This window comes from Gopherus flavomarginatus, chromosome 3 (assembly GCF_025201925.1).
Source record: "Gopherus flavomarginatus isolate rGopFla2 chromosome 3, rGopFla2.mat.asm, whole genome shotgun sequence".
NCBI classification, from domain to species: domain Eukaryota; kingdom Metazoa; phylum Chordata; order Testudines; family Testudinidae; genus Gopherus; species Gopherus flavomarginatus.
In genome coordinates, this window is record NC_066619.1 from 172,852,057 (window position 1) to 172,875,021 (window position 22,965).

The 22,965-nt window shown below is 40.2% G+C and overlaps 1 protein-coding gene across 2 annotated transcripts in view; it reads left to right on the top strand.

Moving 5' to 3' along the window:
- PAPSS1 (3'-phosphoadenosine 5'-phosphosulfate synthase 1) overlaps positions 1–22,034 on the top strand; it is a 73,392-nt gene extending 51,358 nt beyond the window's left edge. For both annotated transcript variants that reach the window (XM_050944513.1, XM_050944514.1), the window contains exons 11-12: positions 11,952–12,181; positions 21,348–22,034. In XM_050944513.1, the coding sequence (XP_050800470.1) occupies positions 11,952–12,181; positions 21,348–21,486 (369 nt within the window). In that variant the 3' untranslated portion in view covers positions 21,487–22,034. The remainder of the gene's footprint in view (positions 1–11,951; positions 12,182–21,347) is intronic.
- Positions 22,035–22,965: the final 931 nt, after the last annotated feature.

A 22,965-nucleotide genomic window follows, 5' to 3' on the forward strand; every position in this document is an offset into this window, starting at 1 on the left:
TTTTTACAGTTAAAAAGACATGATGATGTATTATTTCTTCGCCTTTTTCTTTTTAGATGAAGTTATGAAGTCTTTTAACATATTGAATAATTGCCAAAAAACAGGATTTTAGAAATCACAGTTTTATGTCCCAATTAAAAATAGGACAGTGAGGTGGGTGGATGGGTGTTTGTCTTTGGCAAACGTAATCTAGGGAGAATTGCTTTACAGCATTACATAAAATGACTATGAAATAACTTTTGACAAGATTTTATTTAGAGGTTTGCATTCAAATTGAACCCGCTAGAGGTTGTGGGATGCAGTGAAGAGAATTAAATCTTGACATTTGGGGGAGATTATTTGACTCGGGGGACATTGGTTCTATATCTCATTATGATTTTTTTTTTTCTTCGGGCCATGGGAAGTTCAGAGCCTGGCTAGGGTCACAATAACTGAAAATTAACCATCGGATGGTATTTTGATGGACTTAGTCTAGTTAACGTAGACAGGGAGTCCACGTAGCAAAAATCAGCAGTCACATTTAATGTTCAGTTACCTCTCATTGTTGGCAGGCAAGGTAGTTATGGAGACTGAACTGCCTTTTGGCCCACAGAGAAAGGGAGCCCCAGATCACAGTTGTCTTGTTAGCCAGGCACCGTGGGAAGCTTGAGCTGTTGCTTGTGGTGGATGTGTTGCCACCTTTCACTAAAACTAGACTCGTGCAGTATTTTAAAAAAATTCTCCTTTTTGAAATTAACAATATTTTTGCTTTTGTCTGCTTGTTGTACTGTGTTGTGGTTTAAGAAACCAAACAACCGTAAATTAAGTTGCTTATGAATACAATGTCCCTGTTTCCATGTTTTCCAAGTGCAAATCTTGAGTGTGTAAGAGGGATTTGAACAAAACTGCCCACAGCCTTCAGTCGTGATATTGAATAAAATAAGAAACATCTCCTATTTTATGCGGCATTTCCAATGACCTCAGAAAGCCGCCTGCCAGTAATGTGTTGTAACCAGTCAGGGGGAAAGAAAGAAGAAAAAAAAAAAAGACTCTTCTTTTAATCATTTTCTCTAGGTCATTTAGAAGACATTGTTACCAGATTTGTTTCTTTAGTGCAAATGATTTACAGAACAACAGGCAGCTGTTAAGCCAATATGGTTATCAACAGGATGTACATGGTTTTCCAGTCTGTAAAGATTTAATGGGCATGTTTTGTAGGCCTCAATTTAGCATTTTTGTACTTTTAAAAACCTCTTTTTATGGTGTGTTGGGTAACCAGCTAGGAAACTATATTTGCAGTCCTGACAGTTATCTCTGAAGGAAAAGAATCAATTCCAAAAAGGGCAAATGCCATATAAAAACCTTAACTGCTTCACCCACTGGGGAACATGAGCACATGCCAAGGTAGGGCTGGCTCAGGCTTTTTTACTGCCCCAAGCAGTGAAGGGGCCGGGGGAAGGGAGGAAGAAGCCACAGTCGGCGGCACGTTGGCGGCAGCTCAGCCGCGCCGCTTCATTCCTTGACGTCAATTTGGTGGCAGGTCCTTCACTCCAAGAGGGACTGAGGGACCTGCCGCCGAAGATCCAGACGTGCTGCCCCTTCCCATTGGCAGCTTCAAGCACCTGCTTCGTTCACTGGTGCCTGGAGCCGGCCCTGTGCCAAGGAATACAAATGCATCACACTTGGACAATAGCTGCTGATTATTTTCTTGCCTCTCACACTTACATTTTATATGATTCTAAAGCTTTTTGAAATTATTCTAATGAAACACCAGTGGTATCCTCCACCAGGTCTCATTGTGGCTGAGATTTCTTGGTTGCTGTTAGACAATATTAGCTCTTAGTATGATAGTGGAAAACAAAATTTTCCTTTAGAGATCAGGAAAAGGCCACCAGCTGTACTGGCCCATCTGCATGTTGCTTGTGTAAGTGATGGTGTGTTTGTGGGGCAAACGTGTAAAACAACAGGCATGCCTAACAGTCTTCAGATGCTTTCTTTGCACCCATAGCCCTCATCAGCAATGGAATCCGGTACGTGTGCTGTCTAGCTGTGATCAAGGTGAAAATTCATACCAGTTGTACAGTGGTAATTCAGTAATTAGTTACTGGTTCCAGTATTTGCACAGTACTTAGATACTATATGAGCTCCCCTCTTAAATGTTAAATCCTATGTTTCTTGCCCTGTTAACACTTGCAGTATAATTTAATGTGGCATACAATGTCATGCATAGTAACTAACACACAGGATATTCATCTTTCAATAGGATATCTGAGTATGAAGCAGCTGCAGAAGCAGGCTCTTGACTCTTAAAACTGTAAAAATGTGAATTTACATTTTTGCATGTAAATGTTTGGAGTAGGAAGATGATTATAGGTGTCTGCAGCAGTCTGTTAAACCTAACTTTTTGCTGTCACAATTAATTATTTCTAAACTTGCATATTTATAATGTCACAGTAACATAACAGTCTCACTCTATGATGGATCTTCTGTATTACTTTTTCTCAGTGGTTGCCTGGCATTTTTCTTTTAAGACATTTTAATTACTGTCTAACTCAGTGTGTCTATTTTATGTTATGTATGTTAGTTTATAGTTATTTTTTAAATTTTGTCTTCACATTATCAAGTGCAAAATTCTGTAAGCTACACTCTTGGAGTCTTAAAAAGTCACTTGCCCTGCAGGGAATTTTCTAACTTGCAGGATGAATTCTACTGATTTCCTATAAAAGACACACCTTTCCTCAAGATAGGTTGAATTTTAAGGCATCAGGATTGTACACTGAACAAAAGTGTGCACATGCACAATGTGCCGTACTTGTTAAGCTGTATTTAATTTTCCCCCACATGTGCACATCAAAAAGATGTTCTGATTAAAGTGCCAAGGTTGACAAACATGAGAATATTTCCCGTTAAGGAGATAAATTGATATCCGCTGAACTTCTCTATCATTTTCAGTCAATTACTTACTTTATACTGTACAGCTAAGCCACACACTGAAAAATTACAACCAACAATGAAACAAGAAAATTTGCTTAAGATCTGATGGTATAACTGGTTATCCTAGAAGCCACAGAACTGCTACTTGGTTACAAAAAAATCTAGTTCTGTAAGAAGCAAAGATATTTAATTGATAGGTGTTACTTTGTCCTATCAGAGATTACATCATAAAAAGACGCCAAGTGGTTTTACTCATAGCGCACTTAGATTGGGATATCAAAGGTGAGGGAATTAGGTGCTCAACTTGCAGTGAAATTCAATGGGATTTGGATGCCCAAATCCCTTAGGCTTATTTTGAATACTAGGAAAAATATCTAAAACTTACATGGAATCACACGATATGTTACACTTTGGAATCTGGTAAGTATTACTTGCAATCTGCTATCCACCTATTATGTTAATGAGGATTTTCTACAGACAAAAGTTAAATGAGTTCCTCAGTTCTCTGAAAACAGTTCTGTGTTTGGCTGTAGAGGAATGTCAGTTCTGTTTAATGTGGCATAGCCTATACACAGAATTTGCTTTTTAAAGAAAAAAAATTTCTGCCTTCAATAAATAGCTTAGCTATAGGGGGAAAAATGTGGCAAAGTCGAGCTGATGGAATGAGTGAAACACTTGTAACTATGAACTTTACAAAAAGTAATGTAGGAAAAAAAAGTTATGTCAGTTTTTAAAATGTGTGACTGTATATAAGTGCATATTAAAAACAAACCAACCCCGAAATATGTTTTAATATGTCAATGCTGCTTTAAGATTGAAATTTTAACAAAAAGTCAGGAAATGCAAAGGTAAAGTTTCGAATAAGTGTTATTTCCTCCGTTTTTAATTCAGGATATATTTCAATCTAACAAGTAATCAGAAATAGAGCACAAATGCAGTATGGCTGTGTTTAAAATTGCTGTGGGAACTGTAACTTTCACATTTTCTGACTGTTAAGATTTGCAGTTTTAAGACTATTTCTCTTGATGTAGGCGAAGTAATTGTAGTAAAGTTATATTCTTTTAAGTTCCTGAATCTTTCTCTTGACAACATTGTCTGCCTGAATATATTGCTAACAGAAATAGCAGTGACTTTGGAAATAGACAAAGGTACAGTATTTCTCGTGTATGTGAAATGGGGAATACCCATCTTCCAAGACTCTAAGGAATAGATTTTCAAAAGAGCTCAGCATGCAATAGCTCCTGTTTAAACACCTAAACAAAGTGGACAGATTTTTCATTTGTGCTCAGCATCTGTTGAGACTAATGGGAGCTGCTGGGTACTGGACACTCTCTTGAAAATCTTGCTACTTCATTGAGGTACCTAAATAGGTGCTGAGCTCATAGAACAAATAGCCCCAATTTTGAGTGGGCACTTCACCACTTCAGAAATGGTGTCCCTACATCTTCTGGATCTTTATAAGAACAGCCATAATGGGTCAGACCAATGGTCCATCTAGTCCAGTATTCTGTCTTCTGACAGTGGCCAATGCCAGCTGCCCCTGAAGGAATGAACCGAACAGGTAATCATCAAGTGATCCATTCCCTGTCGCTCATTCCCAGCTTCTGGCAAACCAAGACTAAGTACACCATCCCTGCCCATTGTGGCTAGTAGCCATTAATGGATGTATCCTCCATGAATTTATCTAGTTCCTTTTTGAACCTCTTATAGTTTTTGGCCTTCACAACATCCTCTGGCAAAGGATTTGTAGAGTTCCAGAGGTTGACTGTGCATTATGTTAAGGAAGACTTCCTTTTGTTTGTTTTAAACCTGCTGCCTATTTAATTTCATTTGGTGACCTCTAGTTCTTGTGTTTTTGAGAAGTAGTAAACAACACTTCCTTATCTATTTTCTCTACACCAGTCATGATTTTATAGACCTCAATCATATTCTACCTTAGTTGTCTCTTTTCCAAGCTGAAACTTCCCAGTCTTATTAATCTCTCCTCTTATGAAAGCCATTCCATACCCCTAATAATTTTTGTTGCCCTTTTCTGAACGTTTTCCAATTCCAGTATAGGCAACATGCATGCCAAAAGGAAAAACTTCATTTCCTGTGTTTGTCAGTTTGGGTCTTCTGTATATCTTGAAGTAGTTCTTGGTGAGAACTGCTCTTTCCCACAGGAGTAGCTGTATGGGATCAGACCCAAGGTTTATCTAGTTCAGTATCCTATCTCCATCAGTGGATGGTTCCAGAAAGCTGCAAGCAACTGCTTGATAGGTTGACATGGGGTAATCTGGCCCCATGAAAGTCTCTCATTCCAGAGCTGAAGACAGATTAGCTATTAGGAAGTTGAGATTTCATCTTTTTCTGCTGCAGAGCTACTCTCCTCCTTCATCATTAATGGGTAATGTTACCTGTGGAATTTGGATGTGGACCAGTGTTACTGCTGGAGTCTCCAAGACAAAGCTTTGCCCTTCAGCTCTGGCCACCAGATCTTCTGCATCCAGTGCTATAACAAAATAGTGGTTTAGTTTCTCTTGACCATTTTGTCTTAACTTTAAGTTGTATTTGTTTTTGTGCAGTAGTGACTTTATTTCAACTTCTCTGATATGGCACCTGGCCCCCCTTCCTTTCCTCTAACCTCCCCTCACCCCAAACACAGCAGAGCAGCCTTGCAACCACTGAGCCAAGTCCAAGATGTGCTGTAGGCAGCTTTTTGGGACCCTTAGGGGGCGAGCTGCCCTGCTACCATAAACGATAGACCCTCACTTTGCTAGGGTACAGATTTAGGAAGGCAAATTGTGCCCAGCAGCTGTAAAGCACCCATCCTCACCCTGCCAGGACATGGGGCTTTGACCCAGACAGGTGTGTGGGCAGGGTTGAGGCTCGAATATGGGAGGCTGAACCAGGAGCATGAGAATTTTCATGAAGAAAGCCCCTCAGCAGGCTGTGAGGAGCTAAGTTGTGAACTCCAGAGACAGCCTTTCAAAAAAACAATAGCAGAACTCCCTTCATAATGCAATAATTCATACTGTTAATGAGCAGGTGGGGTTTAAACCCTTTGTCTGACTTCCCATCCTGAGGGATGTGTTTGCTGGGGCTTTTTTCCTCCCAGACACACTTTCACAGTGCTGGAAAGGATTCATACCTATCAGATATTCAAAATCAAAACTTTTAAAAATCTAATGCAGAGAATTATTCACCCAGAGGTCAAAATAGACATTGCTATGGACATAATTTTACCATTGTGATAAAGGTCTGCAAAGATCCAAAACTTCATGCTATCAGTCACTTCCTGGCAGTGGTCATCCATAGCCAGTTGTCTCCAGCAGCTAGGATTGCTGGTGCCATGTATCAGCTTCATCCCCAGGAATTTTTTCTGAGGACATGGAACAACTCGCTGGATGGAGTGGAAAATCAAGTGTCATGCTCAGATCATATCTGAATGTCGCTTTGTGGGAGGATAAATACAAACAATATGCTGACAGGCAGTCCAGTTTTTCCTTTAGACTTATTGCAGAAGCAAGCCTTGTAGGTAGGACAGCATAGTTGAAAAACAAACTTCCAGAATCTTAGAGTACACATCCTTTTAGTTCACATTGACAACTGTCAGTGGTGTGTCTGAACAAAAGCATACAGCCACAGCCACACTGGTTCAGACAGTGGTCTGTCAAGTCCACTGTCACATCTGTGACCATGGCCAGTAGCATTTACTTCAGAGAAGTGTATAAGAAACCATGTAGTGGGCAGTTATGGGGCTCACAGGGGAGGTTTCCTTTCTCTTTTTGTTAGAGGTTGTTTTGCTTATGATTGAAGCATGAGAGTAGTTGGTAGCGATCGATCCCCGAATGTACTCCCCGTCAACTCCGGAACTCCATCAGGGCAAGAGGCAGAATCAGAGTTGACGGGGGAGCCGCAGCCATCCATCCCGTGCCGTGAGGATGGGAGGTAAGTCAATCTAAGATATGTCAACTTCAGCTACACTATTCTCGTAGCTGAAGTTGTGTATCTTAGATCGATTTCCCCCCCCTCAGTGTAGACCAGGCCTTACAAAACCAAGGAGTAACCAGAGGTCAAAGCCTCTCTGTGTCAATGGAAGTAGTGTTCTGGAAAGAGAAGAATCTGCTGTTTTTCATGATAGTTCACGTAAAAGGTGCAGACTAAAGGAAGTGGGAAAACTGAAGTTCTCCTCCTCCACTAGCCCAAAAGGTATTTTAGACTTGATAGACAGTTACCTCTATTGCACTTTTAGAAAACTCCAGATCTTTTGAAACAAGAATTCCTTCATTTGAAGCTGGTTGACCTACAGCTAACAGCCTAGTCATGGGAAGAGAAGTGAAGTTCAATAGAGATTCTCCATTAGTTTCATCGGTATTTTGGGGGTATCCAGACAAAATGTAACAAGGAAATTTTATTTATTGATTGGATGGAATCACGTTTCTGGTATGAGAGGAAACAGAAAGTGATCTGGGAAAGGGATTCTCTCTTTATTTGTATACTTCCCAGCATGGTGGGGCCCTTCTATTATTGTAGCATCTAGAGACAAATAATCATAAAGTTTGGGGGATCCTGGCTACGCTCAAGTTTCTCCAAGCCGGTTGCTATGGTGCTTGGTTGTAGGAATCCAATCTAAGTGCGTAACAGCCCTAATGGCATTCTTTATGCAGACACATCAGAGAATCTGAGTATCATCAGAATGACAGATTAGACAAGCCTGTGGCTGGCCTTTTCAGGTGCCATTACCTCCAAAAGGTAGGGTTTAGAATTAGTTGTTTTATCCACAGAAGAACCACACTGTCGTTGTAAGGAAAAGATTATTCTTACAGCTCCAGGATCTCTTAGACCCAAAATGAATTCTTCTTTCCACAGTTAATGGGAAATAATTCTCGCATCATCTTGTTCCAATCCTTAGCACCTCTTTGTTCATCCTAGAGCTGTAAAGATATATTTCAAGCATATGAAGTACACATGCCAGTTGTACCACTTTTATTTCATTCTATCCAAAATGGCACAGCCTAGGTCTTCAAAGTTGCTGCAGGCAAGATGTTGGACCAGTTGGAATGCTAGGCATCCGAAAAACTATTTATGAAGAAAGATTCACAGCTCCCGCAGTGTTCCTAGTGGCCTTGCAGGAAACCTCATCTGAGGAAGATTTGCAAAGTAGGTTTCCATTCCTCTGCAGCTGTATCTACTCGTAGGAAGTGCTGCTGGGTTGGTTCCCAAATAATTCCTTTAAATTACAAATCTCTTGCAATATATGGGGGAATGTCTGTTTTTGCCTGTAATTCTATTACAGTAATTAAAACTCTGCTTATCCTTTCACTCAGTGGTTCTGTGGTACACTACTTCCTATCAGTGATGAAAGAGGAGAAAAGCTGTTTGACAGAATGAGAAATTTGTGACCTGGTAATTCTCTTTGTTAGCAGATTCTCTCCTTATTCAACCTACCCTGGTGGTCTGGTAAATGACTAGAATGCAATTTGTAACAAATTGGAATTTTTCTCTAAAGAAGACTTGAACACTTAATTGCTTTAAGGTTATTATATATAAATCAAGTTATTATTTTAATGCTAATCCATTGCTGGAGGATTTTTACAGTTTTGGAAGACTCTTCTGGTGGCCTGAGCTGCTGCAAGGTGGGGCTTAGTGCTGGAGCCTACAGCAACATTAGATTGCCTCCAAATTTCTTAGGTAAATGGTATTAACCCAGTAGTGATGCATGAGGAGAGAAGCTGTTAACTGAAAATTATCAGGTAAGAAATCGCTCATTCCAGTATAACTTTGATTATGACCTAAAAGTCATTCATCAGAAGTTAACGTTTTTCTATTTAATTGCTCAGTTCTTGTAATTTGCTGACTTATTCTACTGCGAAAACTCCTTATGATAAAAGAAAAGGACAGTGGGGAATATGCAGTCCTTTGGCACTCTGCCTTCCAGCAGTCTTTTTAGTCTCTTGCCATCTTGCAGAACTTGCTAATTGATTAAACTGTCTTCAAGATGCCAGATGCCTCCTGATCTACTACGGCCACCCAGTGCAGTTTGAAAGGCCAGGGAAACGCAGATGGAGAGTTGTTTTTAGTTTGACTTCAGTTTGGCTGAAGTAAAACTGCTGAAAGTGGATAAATGCTTATTTCATAGTACTGATTAACCCATAGTAATGCTTGCAATTAAAATGTTTATATATGTAATTTTTTTATTGCTCTGATGGGATTTTTGGCAGCGAAATACTGGGCTGCATGTCGTTTAGAGGAGGAATGTATTTCTTTTTAAAATGGAAATGTGGAGCCAGATCACATTTCATTGATGGAAAGACTTCCTTTGTATTAAAATGTCATTATACTATAGGCCAATAAATTACTCCAAAATAAAACAAGTTCAGAGAAACTACTGAGTGTTCCCAAAAAGGATAACAAAAAAATTAGATTGCTTAATTTTTCTTCCCAACTGTGTTAAACACAAACGAACAACCCTTTTCTCCACCTCAGTCCCCCCCGCCCCCAAAATAATAATAATAATATAATCTATTAGGATTTGCAGGTGGGATTTTCAAAAGTGCCTAAGGACCCAATTTCCAAAGATGTTTATGTGCTGGGAGATGCAGATAGGCACGTAATGGGATTTTCAAAAACATCCGAGCAGGATTTCTGAGTGAGAGAGGCTTTTGGGAGCTTTGAATTTAGCAGTGATATGCAGAGGTGTTGATAGCAGGGAGCCCAGAATCTCATTAGAGGTGCTCATAGCCACCTCCACTCTTGCTTGGTTCGCTGAGAGACAAAGCAGGAGTGCCCAGGGTGCAGAGTGCTTGAGCCATCTGTGCACTACGAGTTCCCTACTTCCATGCAAAACAGAGTAATGTTTACCCCAACTGTGTGGTTAGAAATAGCCTCCTTCTTACTGGTTGGAGTGTTGAACTGATATATTGACGTAGATGGCTAATGTGTGAATCCTGTAGATTTTAATTAATGGTTTATGTTTCAGTGTGTTATATTGGGTGATTTGTTAATGAAGGGAGTTTTTTAAAGTAACAATAGGTTGCAGTGTATTAATCTGGGAAATTATTGTTTGTCTGTGTTACGTAAGTGACGTGGTGTTTTATACGAAACTATTTTTCCAGTAATTGGCGTTTATGATTGGAGATAAATGTTGCACATTTTATGCTGAGATGAAGAGGAAAGACATGTATTATGGTGGATGAGGTAATATACGTATGGCAAAACTATGGTGGATGGGCGAGCATTGAGTTAGGGATTTCTTGTGGTGGCTTTTTATTTCCTTTTTATTTTCTTTATTGTTGTATTGGTGATATGTGCAGTTGAGCAACCGTACCTGCTTTTTAACAGTTTGTTGGGACATTATATGTTCAGCTCATGGACCATTTTTTTTTCCTTTTTAGTACAAAATAAGAAGCATAGTTAATTGAACACTGGTGCATTTTTAAATATGCATTTCCAAGTTTTGCTGATGAAAAGCAACGTTGTGAGAGAATGCATAATCCTTGTAGGGAAATGCATTTTAGTCCATCAGATAAACTATTAAATTTTGGGGGGAGTATTGAGGATTACTCCTAGAAATTGTAATATTATGGAATGGAGAAATAGTGTGTGCTTGGGCCTAAACTATTAATGTAGTTTATTTTAGTTTTTTATTACCCTCAAGAATACTCCAGGATATGTGCTCCCTCTTGTCTCAGATCAGTGTTCCAAACACTATGCTAAATTACTGTATTTTAAATGTGTAAAAGACCCAGAGCAATTTTAGATGCCCTTGGATTGCCTGGAGATGAAGCACTGCTTATGAGCAATACATATAAAAATGATGCAGATAACTGATTTAATTTTAGGCTAGGTCTAGATGAAGACTTGTATTTACATGTTTAAATATTTGAGGAAAAACTTGTGTGTATTTAGATTAGGATGTGAAAGTCATTTCTATATTATCAATCGAGGCTACCTGCCTATGGTCATCCACTGTTTGAAGGGCGAGAGACACTCTTCTGACATGGCACGTTAGTTCAGTTACATTTCTTGATTTTTGTAGGCTTATCCAAACAGCACTTCTGCATTGCTCTCTACAGGCAGGTTAATTTTGACGCTGCTGTTAAACATTAAAAACATAGTGATTTACACATTAGGTCTCTCTGTTGTAGTCTCTTGTCTTTTATAGTGGGCAATACCACATGTTTCAGAGGAAGGTGTAAAAAATCTCTGAAATATATCTACATTAACACTCTAATTTTTCACCTCAAGGGGAAACTTTCTTCCCTAGCTGATAAGCTTATGTTTAGAAGGCTGAAACATGACACCTCTTTTAACTTCATTGTTGTTAATACAACTACAGATATTCTTATGCACACGAACAGCTAATCTGTTTTGAATCCGATTGAGCTGTTTACTTCCACGCTATCTACACAAGGGAGTTGCATAGGCTAATTAAATTACTTAGTGTTTGCCCTTATAGATTTTTTTAATTTAGTGCCTTTAAATTTAGAGGTCCCGGCTGACCATTCCATTCGTTATTCATTCCATTCATCTGTCATGTCAACATATTCTTTCCAAGCTATGTAGTCCTATTAATCTCCTACAGAAGCTTCTCCCTTCATCTTAACCTGACATCCCTAGGGCAGCTACAGCAATCACTTACATGGGAAAGTAAGCAGGAAGTATTCATTGTAGCCTGACTGTCTTTTAATGAAACTTATGAGCTGGCAATGCGAAAACCAGCACTGAGACCAGTCAGGTCTTCATGAACTTAATAGCAAGTGCTCTGTTGAATCCTCACTGATTTATGGCTTGAGAACTGCTTAGCAAACTGGGATGTAATATTGCTTTCATGCAAACTCTTGTTTTATATTTTGACTATAGAATAGCAACAAAAATATATACAGTGATGCACATCTTATTTATTTTCTTGGGACGCATGAGACACCAGAGCATAGTTCTGCATCATAGGCAATAGTGTTAGTTTAGCAGTAGCGATAGCATTGTTGGTCATCCCCCTTGCCTCCCCACAGCTGCTCTGTCTCCTGTTCTTTTATTTTTCCCAAATTGTATTCCAGGTTCAGTGGCATTGCAGGTCACGGATGGTAGCAGGAGCTAACTTCTACATCGTGGGACGGGATCCAGCAGGCATGCCACACCCTGAGACCGGAAAGGATCTCTATGAACCAACCCATGGTGCAAAAGTGCTGACTATGGCGCCAGGCCTCAAAACATTGGAAATTGTACCCTTCAGAGTTGCAGCTTACAATAAGAAAAAGAAGGGCATGGATTATTATGACTCTGAACAGTAAGTTGTTTTAATTTTAAAACTAAAGAATTCTGAGTAAAAAACAATTTTTTATTTTTTTTTGCATAGTCTTTCAGCATTTATACCTAGTTTTTGAATAAATAGAAGCTTCTCAGAGATAAGACAGCTTGGTTTGGGAACACAGTCTCAATTCACACTTCTTAACTTGTTTTACGATCTTCGTATAGACGAAATTATTTTAACCTCCACCTCTTTTGAGGTTGTTCTTCCCTCTGTGTGTCTAAGAACAGTTTCTGTATATATATTACTGTTGTGCCTACCAGTGCAGTGCCACTGTAGGTGGAGATCATTTGCCATTTCATTTCAACCCACTTTCTTCAGGAGTTTAAAACACAGCTGTTTTCATTTGATGATAGTTGATATCGCCACAAGCAGTCAGGGTAGATGTCTTTTTAAAAAGACAGCGTAAATTAGGTACATTATTTCTATAGCATACATCTACCTTATACTACATCTGTATGCTATGTAGTGTATCAGGTCTCAATTATACAGGCAGTTAGCTTGCCCTGATCACGTGGCCTGCTGAGGGGTGTTGTGTGGCATTTCTTTTTTTCCCTCCAGTGGCTAGCCTCTGTGAGAGCTTCCTATCCCTTCTGGATACTGACCTGGTCTATGAGTGGTTCTAACTTTTTTTTTCTGTGTACACACACATCCCTAAGGGCTTGGCTACACTCGAAACTCCAGAGCGCTGCCGCGGGAACGCTCCCACAGCAGCGCTGTGAAGTGCGAGTGTGGTCGCAGCACCAGTATTGGGAGAGCTCTCTGCCAGCGCTGCACATACTATACCTCCCCGTGAGGATTAGCTTGCAGCGCTGGGGCACTGTTTACACTGGTGCTTTGCAGCGCTGTAACTTGCTGCTCTCAGGGGTGTGTTTCTCTCTTGCTCAGGGGTGTGAAAAAAGTTGCAGTGCTGTAAAGCGCCAGTGTAGCCAAGGCCTAATTCTTGTTGCCTTCCAGTTCAGGGAATAGAAAAAATGTGGCTGACCTGCAGGGCCTTCACATGTGACCACTATGCACATATTGCTGTAGTTTCAGGATCCCTCCCTCAGAATTTTTCTATAGGGTAGGAAGAGTGGTCTAGTGAAAAGGGCAGTGGGCTAGGACTCTAGAACCTGAGTTCAATTACTAGCTCAGCCATGAATTTCCTGTGTGACCTTGGGCAAATCACTCAATCTACCTTGTGCCTCATCTCCCCTTCTGTAAAATGGGAATAATACTTCCCTACCTTCCAGGGGTATATTGTGAAGATAAAATCAGTTGGTGATTTGAGGCATCCAGATCCCATGGTGATAAGGGTCATATAAGAGAGCCAGTGCTTTTTTTCTCCTATCCTTTGTTTGAGTCTAGTGCTTGCAAGCCCAGGCAATTGCTAAGACAAGAGAGAGGTTAAATGTTCTCTGTTTTTATTTTGTTTGTTTTTTTACTAGAGGAGTGAGGGCAGATGGAAGTAGGGAGGATTTAAGATGATATTCTGAAGAACTCCTAAACTCTGCAAGATTGAAAGTGACTGAAGCTTTGTGTTTTCAGGAGCTAAATAACTCCATAGGACCATGGCTTTCACTCTTATAGAGCTGAGCAGGTGTTCCCATCTCCTTCACATTAGCTGGCTGATTGGGGGTGGGGAAGAGAAAAAGGTGGACTGACCTGCTATGTTCAGCCTCGCAGCAGTGCCGACAAGGATTAAAATGCAAATTTACAGAGGGAAATTATGCAGGCATTTGGACAGCTCATATAACCATGTTGTATCTGGGCCCTGTGTGATGCTTAACTAACAATTTGGGATGGTTAAGTAGTTTTGAGTGTCTATTGAGCTGGAGTAATTTTCAAAAGTGCTGTAGGTGCTAAGGCGCCCAAGTCTCATTGAGTTTCAGTGAGACTAAGGGCTGGTGTATGCTGCAGAGTTAAGCATACTTACTTACATCGCTCAGTGCTGGGAAAAATGCCATGCCCTGTGCGATGTGATTAAACCAGTTTAAGCCCCAATGTAGACAACTTTAGGTTGATGGAAGAATGCTTCCATCGACCTACCTACTGGCTCTGAGAGAAGTGGATGAAAGAACCCAATTCGGTCGCTGTAGTAAGTGTTTACAACACTTAGACGCCTTAGGGCATGGCTACACTTGCAGATGTAGAGCTCTGTGAGTGAAAACCGCCTTCATAGAGCGCAATAGGGGAAGCGCTGCAGTCTCTCCACACCGACAGCTGCAAGCGCACTGATACGGCCACGTTTGCGGCCCTTGCGGCGGCATTGGGAGTGGAGCATTATGGGCAGCTATCCCAGCATGCAAGTGACTGCAACGTGCTTTTCAAATGGGGGTGGAGTGTGACAGGGAGTGTGTTGTGTGTATGTGTGGGGAGAGAGAGTGGGGTTTTAGGGGGCTGAGAGCATGTCAGCATGTTATCTTGTAAGTTCAGACAGCAGGAACCCCCTACCTCTCTCTCTCTCACACACAGCATTCCACACTAATGGCTTGCATGCTGGCTGTCTGAAACAGGAGCTTTGAAAGGGCATTTCCGCATTCCTACAGGAGTTCAAAACGATGACAAGAGTAGCCACTTGACTTAAGTGGGACGTTTCCGGAGGCTGATCAGAGCACAGTAACCCAGCACCTCATTCACACTGACACTTGTGTGTTGTATCCAAGGCGGAGCACACGTTATTCCTCTCTCCAAGGTGGAATGCCAGCAGTGCTGTAGCGGTGGAATCAGAGCGCTCTACGTGCCTTGCCAGTATGGACGGGGAATGAGCTATGGTGCCCAGGGCTCCTTTATTGCACTGTAACTCGCAAATGTAGCCAAGCCCTAAGTGTCTAAGTGATTTTTGAACGTGGGACTTAGTCCCTCTTGTAAATTTTACCCCAGTTTATTTTTTAAAAAGGCTTAAATTTAAAAGCTAACATTGGATTAGGGACAGGGATTACGTACATAGTTTGGACTGGTGCTGTTTATAATAACTGAGAGCAGTAGAACTACTTAATATTTAAAAGTTACTAACAGCACCTAAATGTTTCTGTATTTATAAAAAATAAACTACAAGCTTTTATAGTAATGTCAAACTGATGATGTTAATATATTGTTACTTGAAGATGTCAGAATATAGTGATATCATGTGCCATGTGGTCCTAAATCAGCAATGTTAGCAGTGGCAAGAAAGTTAAATCATTGAGTCTACCCACTTGTAACATGGAATAGTGCATGGGGAGACTATCCATATATTATACTGATAATATATATGTACTGTCACTGCTAGTGCATTGAATAAATATGCAGGCATGGCCAGTAGATTAACCTACTATTTAAGGGTCCTTGGAATAGATACAGTAGCAATTAACATTGAGTATTATATCCAACCAAACATTGGGCAAGTCAAGAGGAGTCTTCATGGAAAGGATAACGTAAAGAGTAAAAACTACAAATGTGGGGCTGGGAACTAGAGAATTAAGCAACTGAGAAATGTTTTCTTTAGTTGTCGTGAAAGGGAACCAGCAACTGACAGCAAAACTGAAATGTAACAACAGAATTCCCCTTTGTATGGTGAAGCACTCTCAGGGTATGTCTACATCTACAATTTTGCAGCGCTGGTTGTTACAGCTGTATTAGTACAGCTGTATAGGGCCAGCGCTGCAGAGTGGCCACGCTTACAGCAACCAGCGCTGCAAGTGGTGTTAGATGTGGCCACACTGCAGCGCTGTTGGGCGGCTTGCAGGGGGGTTCAGGGAACGCGAGAGCACACCGCGGGGAAGGAGACCTGCTTGCAGGGGGGTTCGGGGAACGCGAGAGCACACCGCGGGGAAGCATGTCTCCTTCCCCGCGGTGTGCTCTCGCGTTCCCCGACCCCCCCTGCAAGCAGGTCTCCTTCCCCGCGGTTTGCTCTCGCGTTCCCCGACCCCCCCTGCAAGCAGGTCTCCTTCCCCGCGGTTTGCAGGGTGGTTCAGGGAACGCGAGAGCAAACCGCGGGGAAGGAGACCTGCTTGCAGGGGGGTTCGGGGAACGTGAGAGCACACCGCGGGGAAGGAGACCTGCTTGCAGGGGGGGTTCGGGGAATGCGAGAGCACACCGTGGGGAAGGATACCTGCTTGATTACCAGAGAGGCTTCCTCAGGTATGTTGGGATACCTGCTTATTCCACGGAAGTCAAGAAAAACGCTGGTGAGTGTCTACACCTGATGACCAGCGCTGGATCACCAGCGCTGGATCCTCTACACCCGAGGTTCGACCGGGTGTACGGCCAGCGCTGCAAACAGGGAGTTGCAGCGCTGGTAATGTCCTGCAGATGTGTACACCTCCTAAGTTGCAACGCTGTAACCCCCTCACCAGCGCTGCAACTTTGTGGTGTAGACAAGGCCTCAGAAAAAGAGGTGCTTAGGAAGCTGAGTTTTAAATCCTTTTACAAAGGGAATACAAGCCAACCACCTGGGGGCTCAGAGAGCTTGGCATTGCTAAACGGAAAACAGACTTAAATGGGTTCTGTGCTGTTCCTTTTGTCAAATGATCAAAGCAGAATTGTCTAGCATGGTGTGTTACCATTTCTTTGCGTTTCCAGATAGCTGATCTTGCCTACCTTTCTGCAGGAAAACTTAAGCATTTTTGCTGAAGTTTTGTAGAATTTCCCCACAAAAGTACATTCTACTTCAGTGAATTACTGCATGCAGAAACCAAGATGGTACAACACTATGGTCCTGTGCTAACCCTAACCTTTAATGTAAAATTTTATCATACTTACTCACTGATAACTGAATCATTTAACATTAATACAACCAAGACGTTTGGAGAAACCTTCAAAATGAATTGTAATCATAACAGTGCACTAAGTGGGTGCAAAATCTGCTTGCTAGCCAAAAATATGCTATGATGGTAACGATGAAAAGGCAGCTGATTTGTTTAACAGTCAAAAGAAACCACAGCTATTTTTGGAAAAATTAATAATTCTATCTTAACACAGAACTCTTAGCCGTAGGAAGCCCATAAATACAACTACCAGAGCAGGCTGTTTGTCCTCTCTCTAAAATGTGCATGAAGCTAGTGCATCTACATATGCAAGTATTATTTTGTTCTCAACTGTTCTGCTGATGAACTAGGATGCTATCCTACTCCGTTGGCCCTGATAATGGTTTTTGGTGCTCCCAATGGAAAATGGGAAACTTAAAATGTTAAACACTTATTTTAAAAGTGTGGGGGGAAACTTCAATTTGTTTAAACTAAACATTGCATTTTCTCAGTAGCCTGCTATCATTCTGCTATGAGCAGACACTTTCCTGGAGGTTAAGGCACCAGACAGAGACTGAGACTCTGGAAAGCTGGGTTCAGTTCCTGCCTGTGCCACAGACTTCCTATGTGATCTTGGCCAAGTCCCTTAATATCTGTGCCTCAATTCCCCATCTCAAAACAGAGGTAATATTTCCTTTGTCCTACGCTTTGTCTTGCCTATGTGGACTGTAAGTTATTTGGGTTAGTGACTGTCTTCGTATTTTTTGTATATAAAGCTCATAGCAGGGCACAACATTAACCCTGATCTCTGCTGGGGCCTCTTGATGCTACTCTAACGCAAAAAAAATCTTGAATGGTTAAACTTGTGATCTTTAAAGAGAGAGAGAAGCCTATTTTACCGGAGTGATAAGAACTCTGGTCTTGAAAAATGAAAGGAGATAATGAACTGTTAATCTGTTTTGTCTGGTTTGTCAATTATCACATACTTTGACTGATTTTTATATAGTGATTATTGGTATAGTCCTGTTGTGTTACTGATATACAACATGAGTAATGTGAAGACCAAGAGGACAGCACCAAATTGTTCTCTGCTTGCATCCTAATAGAATATAGGTTTCCACATGTAAAATGCCCTTTCTCTCTCTATTCATCTTGTCTTTTTAATTGACTTATTGCCATTTCCCCCTTATTCAACTGTCTAGCTCTTTAGAACTGAACTGCAACAGACTGTACTTGTTTTTGAGTCTCAGGCTTACCCCAGGCTATAAATCTGGGGCATTGTTGACCTTCAAATGCCCTTTCAGCTACAGTGGAGGCATGAGGAATACTATGGAGCTTTTTCTTCCTCCCTCCCTCATCCCCACCCCCGCTATGGGTATAATAGAGTAATATACCCAAACTCTAATGCCCGCTCACAAAACATATTTCATAGCGCTCTCATGGAGTGATTTTACAGCTTCAGTATAACAGAGCTCCAGTACAGTATGCTTTGGAGAAACTTTCATCATCTCTGGTGCATATTTTGAAGATCAAGTTTTCTGTTTCCCACGCCATGTTGACAGTTTTCATAGCTGATTTATTCTTGTCGTTTTGGAATGTGTGTTTAATTGCTGTTGCTCCACAAATTGTAAATGTAAGTGGAGATGTTAATCCTTGTGCAGATCCTTCATGAAATTCTCTGCTATACCAACCAATCCATATAGCTGCTCCCCAACACAAAAATAGTTTAAATGTTACCAGGCTAAGGGGGAAATAAACTAAGGACACACACTGTCTTTTGTTGTTGGCCTCTTCTAAAAGGCTGTGGGTAACCTTTATTCTTGTAAAAGGTACTCCATCACATCAGTGCTACAGTCTGAAACACAACTGGCAGGAAAATAATTGTAAATAACTTGTGGAAGCATATATTGTAATATAACTTGGCTCAGTCAAAGCTAATTCCATCCTATAGATATAATTTTCAGACGTGCCTAAGTCCTATTTTCAAAAGTGATTTAAGTACTTAGGAGTCTAAATTCCCTTAATTTAAATGAGATTTAAGTTTCTAAGTGCCTAAGTCTTTTTTGGAAATCAGACTTAGGTGCCCTTGAAGTGTCAACCCAACATCAACATTACTCTGATGGTAAAGGTGTCTTTCTCTCCCTTTCCTCATCCCATTTTATTCCTGCCCAATTTCCCATTCTATAGAGTAATAAGCCAAGAATTCCTAACTCATCCAGGAGTCCTCCTTAGCAATCCTCCTTGATCTGTGTTGTTTAAGATATTTTGTTTTTCTCAAGTAGCACCTTTTCATCTGGAAGCAAATTACCTTTACCAATATGTTTTATTTAAAAAGAATGCTGGGTCTTATTGAATCATAGTTTCAGTAATGGTATTATTGGACAAGGCTTCCTTTTCTTGGTAGTTACATCCTCCATTGCTAATACTCTGATGAAGATCTGATCTTTATTGTTATGTCAGATCATGAGTGGTTGAACAATTAAAGCTACTTTTATAATATTTTCAGTTTTAAAATGGAAAACTTTCTGGCAACACATACTACTTCAAACCAAAGCCTATGCAGGGACTAAGCAAACATTATTGGATGAGGTCAGTAGCAGGTTTAAATCGGAATAGTTTCATTTGTCAGTTTAGTTAAACTTATTTATGCCGGCTGCTAAGAATCTGGCTCACTGGATTTAAGGAAAGCCATGCATTATAAAAGAAAATGTTTGCTGGAGTAAAAAAGAAAAGTGAGGAAGGAGAGGAATAACTCCTTGACCAAACCAAAATTTTAATTTTATGAAAATTTGTGTAAATCTTTTTTAGATATTAAAACTTCTTCCAGTTTCCTAAAAAATTAAAACTTTTTAATGCAGCAATGGACCCCTAGGTGACTTTATAATATTCCTTATCATTCTCTAATCAGAGGCTCTTAGCCATCTGACATATCTTGCTCGAAGTCTTCAGGTCTGTGCTCTATTTGGCTGCTCCTTAAGGGTGCTGCTGTTCAAACAGGGCCAGGAAGAGGTCAAATAGACCATGGCTTTATTGAAATGCACTTAAATAGCATATCTGAGTCTCTTTAAGTCCAAAGGCTGGTACTCTCTTCTGATCCCTTCTGGGAACTTGAGCTTCTGTTCAAATTCCCACCCCATTCCCTGCCTATAAACAGCTAAGTGTTGGCATATAAATTGTATGCAAGCTTCAGAATTAACACCCCACAGAGTAGAATGTGGGGAGTCCATTCCCCTACAGCTGACTTAATCTGTGAACGCTGCACTGTCTTCTTCACACTAGGACGTTAACCTGGGTGCCTCCTCCTGCAAACTACTGTAGAAGACAGCTGCTTGTGTAGATAGAAACTTGATAAATGTTCCCTATTTTTCAGTCTAATTCAGAGCACAGCTTTTCTCCGTTCCAGTACCCTCCCTTTAAAAAAATAGTTCAGTTAAGTTTTCTTATCTGATGTGCGTTATATGTTCTGTGTAGTTGAAGTACATTTATATAAATATATTTCTCCTGTGTTTCCACAATCTGGGCATCAGCACTACTGAGAGCAGGAAGATCATACTGTTCTCCACCAGACTACAATTCAGATCAAAAAGTTATGCTGCTAACAGCTTGTATGGTATGCATTGTGAAAGGGGACTGTGGAATGCTTTCTGTACCTTGCTAACCTCCAGCTCATTACTAAGCATGGTTTAGCACTTAAAGCTAAACTCTGCCCTCTGATGCACACACTTGGTTCTCATTTGTTTCAGTCTGAACCATGTGCATGTGAGGTCAGTATTTGGCTTTTATTTCAAACAGACCAGGGAAGAATGAGTAACAAATACATGTTGCAAATTGAACAAATGAAGTAAGTAAAATTGCTGTGTTTAATTTAACAATAAATCACTTTTGCTTAGGAACACTTGGTGGATTTTCTGACACTGTGTCTTTGTTTTGACTGTGTTTAACTCTGATGAAGAGAAAGTAGTTTATCTGGTTAGAACTGTTGTCGCCCACTCTGACTGGGTTACTATTGCCTTTGGTGTTTAAAATCCTGTAGGATGTTGATCTTGAGTAATAGATGATGATAGATAATCCTGATTGCTCTCAATTTTCCATCTCTCCTGCTGAAATTTATCTTTAGGAATTATAGCTGTAGGAAGATAGGCGGTGGACCAGGATGAAACTATCTTATCTTGAGCATGTGCAGACATACACACACATCCCTTATTTATCTTAAGAATATATATGTATATTCTATAGGGTGTATGTATTTTCAGGATTTTCTGGTACTCTTCATTAGCAGCATGTCTGAAACCACAGTTGTGTTCTCAAATATCACACTCCAAGGTGGGGTTTTATGAAAGTAATATAAAGTCATTATCGAAAAAAGGAGGAGGTAAGATCAGTCTCAGCTATAACTTCCACCTTTTAAATTTACATACTCTTTTTATTTACATTTTTAGCCATGAAGACTTTGAGTTTATATCAGGAACCCGCATGCGCAAGTTGGCTCGGGAAGGACAAAACCCTCCTGAAGGTTTCATGGCTCCCAAAGCCTGGACTGTGCTGACAGAGTACTACAAATCCTTGGAGAAGGCTTAGGCCTCTTATTAACTGCAGATCAATCTTTGACGCTTGATTTATTACCAAGAAGGGGACCACACAGTCACCGTTCATGCTTCTTTGTTGTGGTGTCTGTCAGGAAGTTCTTCCCTGGAAACAGACTCTTTCTCCTGAATTTAGCATCATTTGTTGCCTGTCTTATGGGTTCTATTATGTATTGGCACCTAACAAACTGCTGGTTTTAATGTCTTCTTTTATTACAGTCAATACTCTTGCAGTAGGATTTTTAACTCTTGTCTTTTTTATATTATTTTTATGCCTCTGTCCTATGAACTCTGCAACTATTACATTGATGCAAAAACATTTTCATACACTATTTAAGCAGTCTAGTAGATTTTGATTTCGTTGTTTGCAGGATACATGTAATGATTAGAACTATGGAAGTAAATGAAATATTTTAAAACTAAACTCAATACATTTTCTGTCAACTAGTGATCACAGAAACATTGTAACTTTAAGCTCTTGTTATATGTAATCTCAGAGAGAACTTCTTTATGCAGCTCAATTAAACTTTTTTGCTTTCTGTATTACATTTTGGTGTTTATTTTATTTTGTACTTCTCTTCTGCATTGGAGCAGCAAAGTGAGAGAAAATGCATAACTCGTGAGTAGAAAAAAATACAGGCTTTACTATTAATTATATGAAATGCTTATCCCAGAGGTGTAGGGTAGTGGTTGGATTTCTTTTATTTGCATGTTGCCAGTGGTGTAATATGTACTTAGTGTGAATATTTTATCTAGTTGGATTTTAAGTGTTCCCAGTATTTGGTGCCAATTATTGTCTCATGACCCCAATACTATAAAAAAAAAATTGTGGGAAACCATGCATCCATTTTTCTAGTTACTTCTATTTCTGCGTATGTTCTTAGGCAACATTCATTCTCACCAAAAAAATCTTCAAGTCTTGGCTACTATTGCAATATAAATACATGTCTCATGAGAGAATTTAGCCCAACATTTGAACTCCCTATTTCCATCTTTTCAAGAGTTCTTGATGCAAAGTAAAATCTAGCCTTTTTTTCCCTAGAACTTCTTAGTTTATGTAAACGGTGAAGCCAACACACATTTCAAGGTTCAGTAAAAATCTTTAACTAGTTTAATTCAGCAACCAAATCAATATTTATTGCAAAAATTACAAAAAGCAAATTCTCAGAAGAGTGAAATACAACCACTTACTTTCTGACTCTCAAGTCTTTTTCAGTATAAAATAAAACGGAGCTGTTGGGATTCCATCAAGTTATCCCCATTTACGGAGAGCACAGTGCTATCGCAGAGAGCAAAGAGGGAACACTGATTGCACCTGTGCACATCAGCAGCTTCTAACTAATGTCTGAGTGAGGGGGAAAATTGTACAAGCTTATCACTTTAACTTTGCTGTACAGATTTTCTTCAAACTTTGCTTTCTTTTCAGATCTCGGCAAGATCTACAACACTTGAGAAGTATGAACAAAATTAGCTC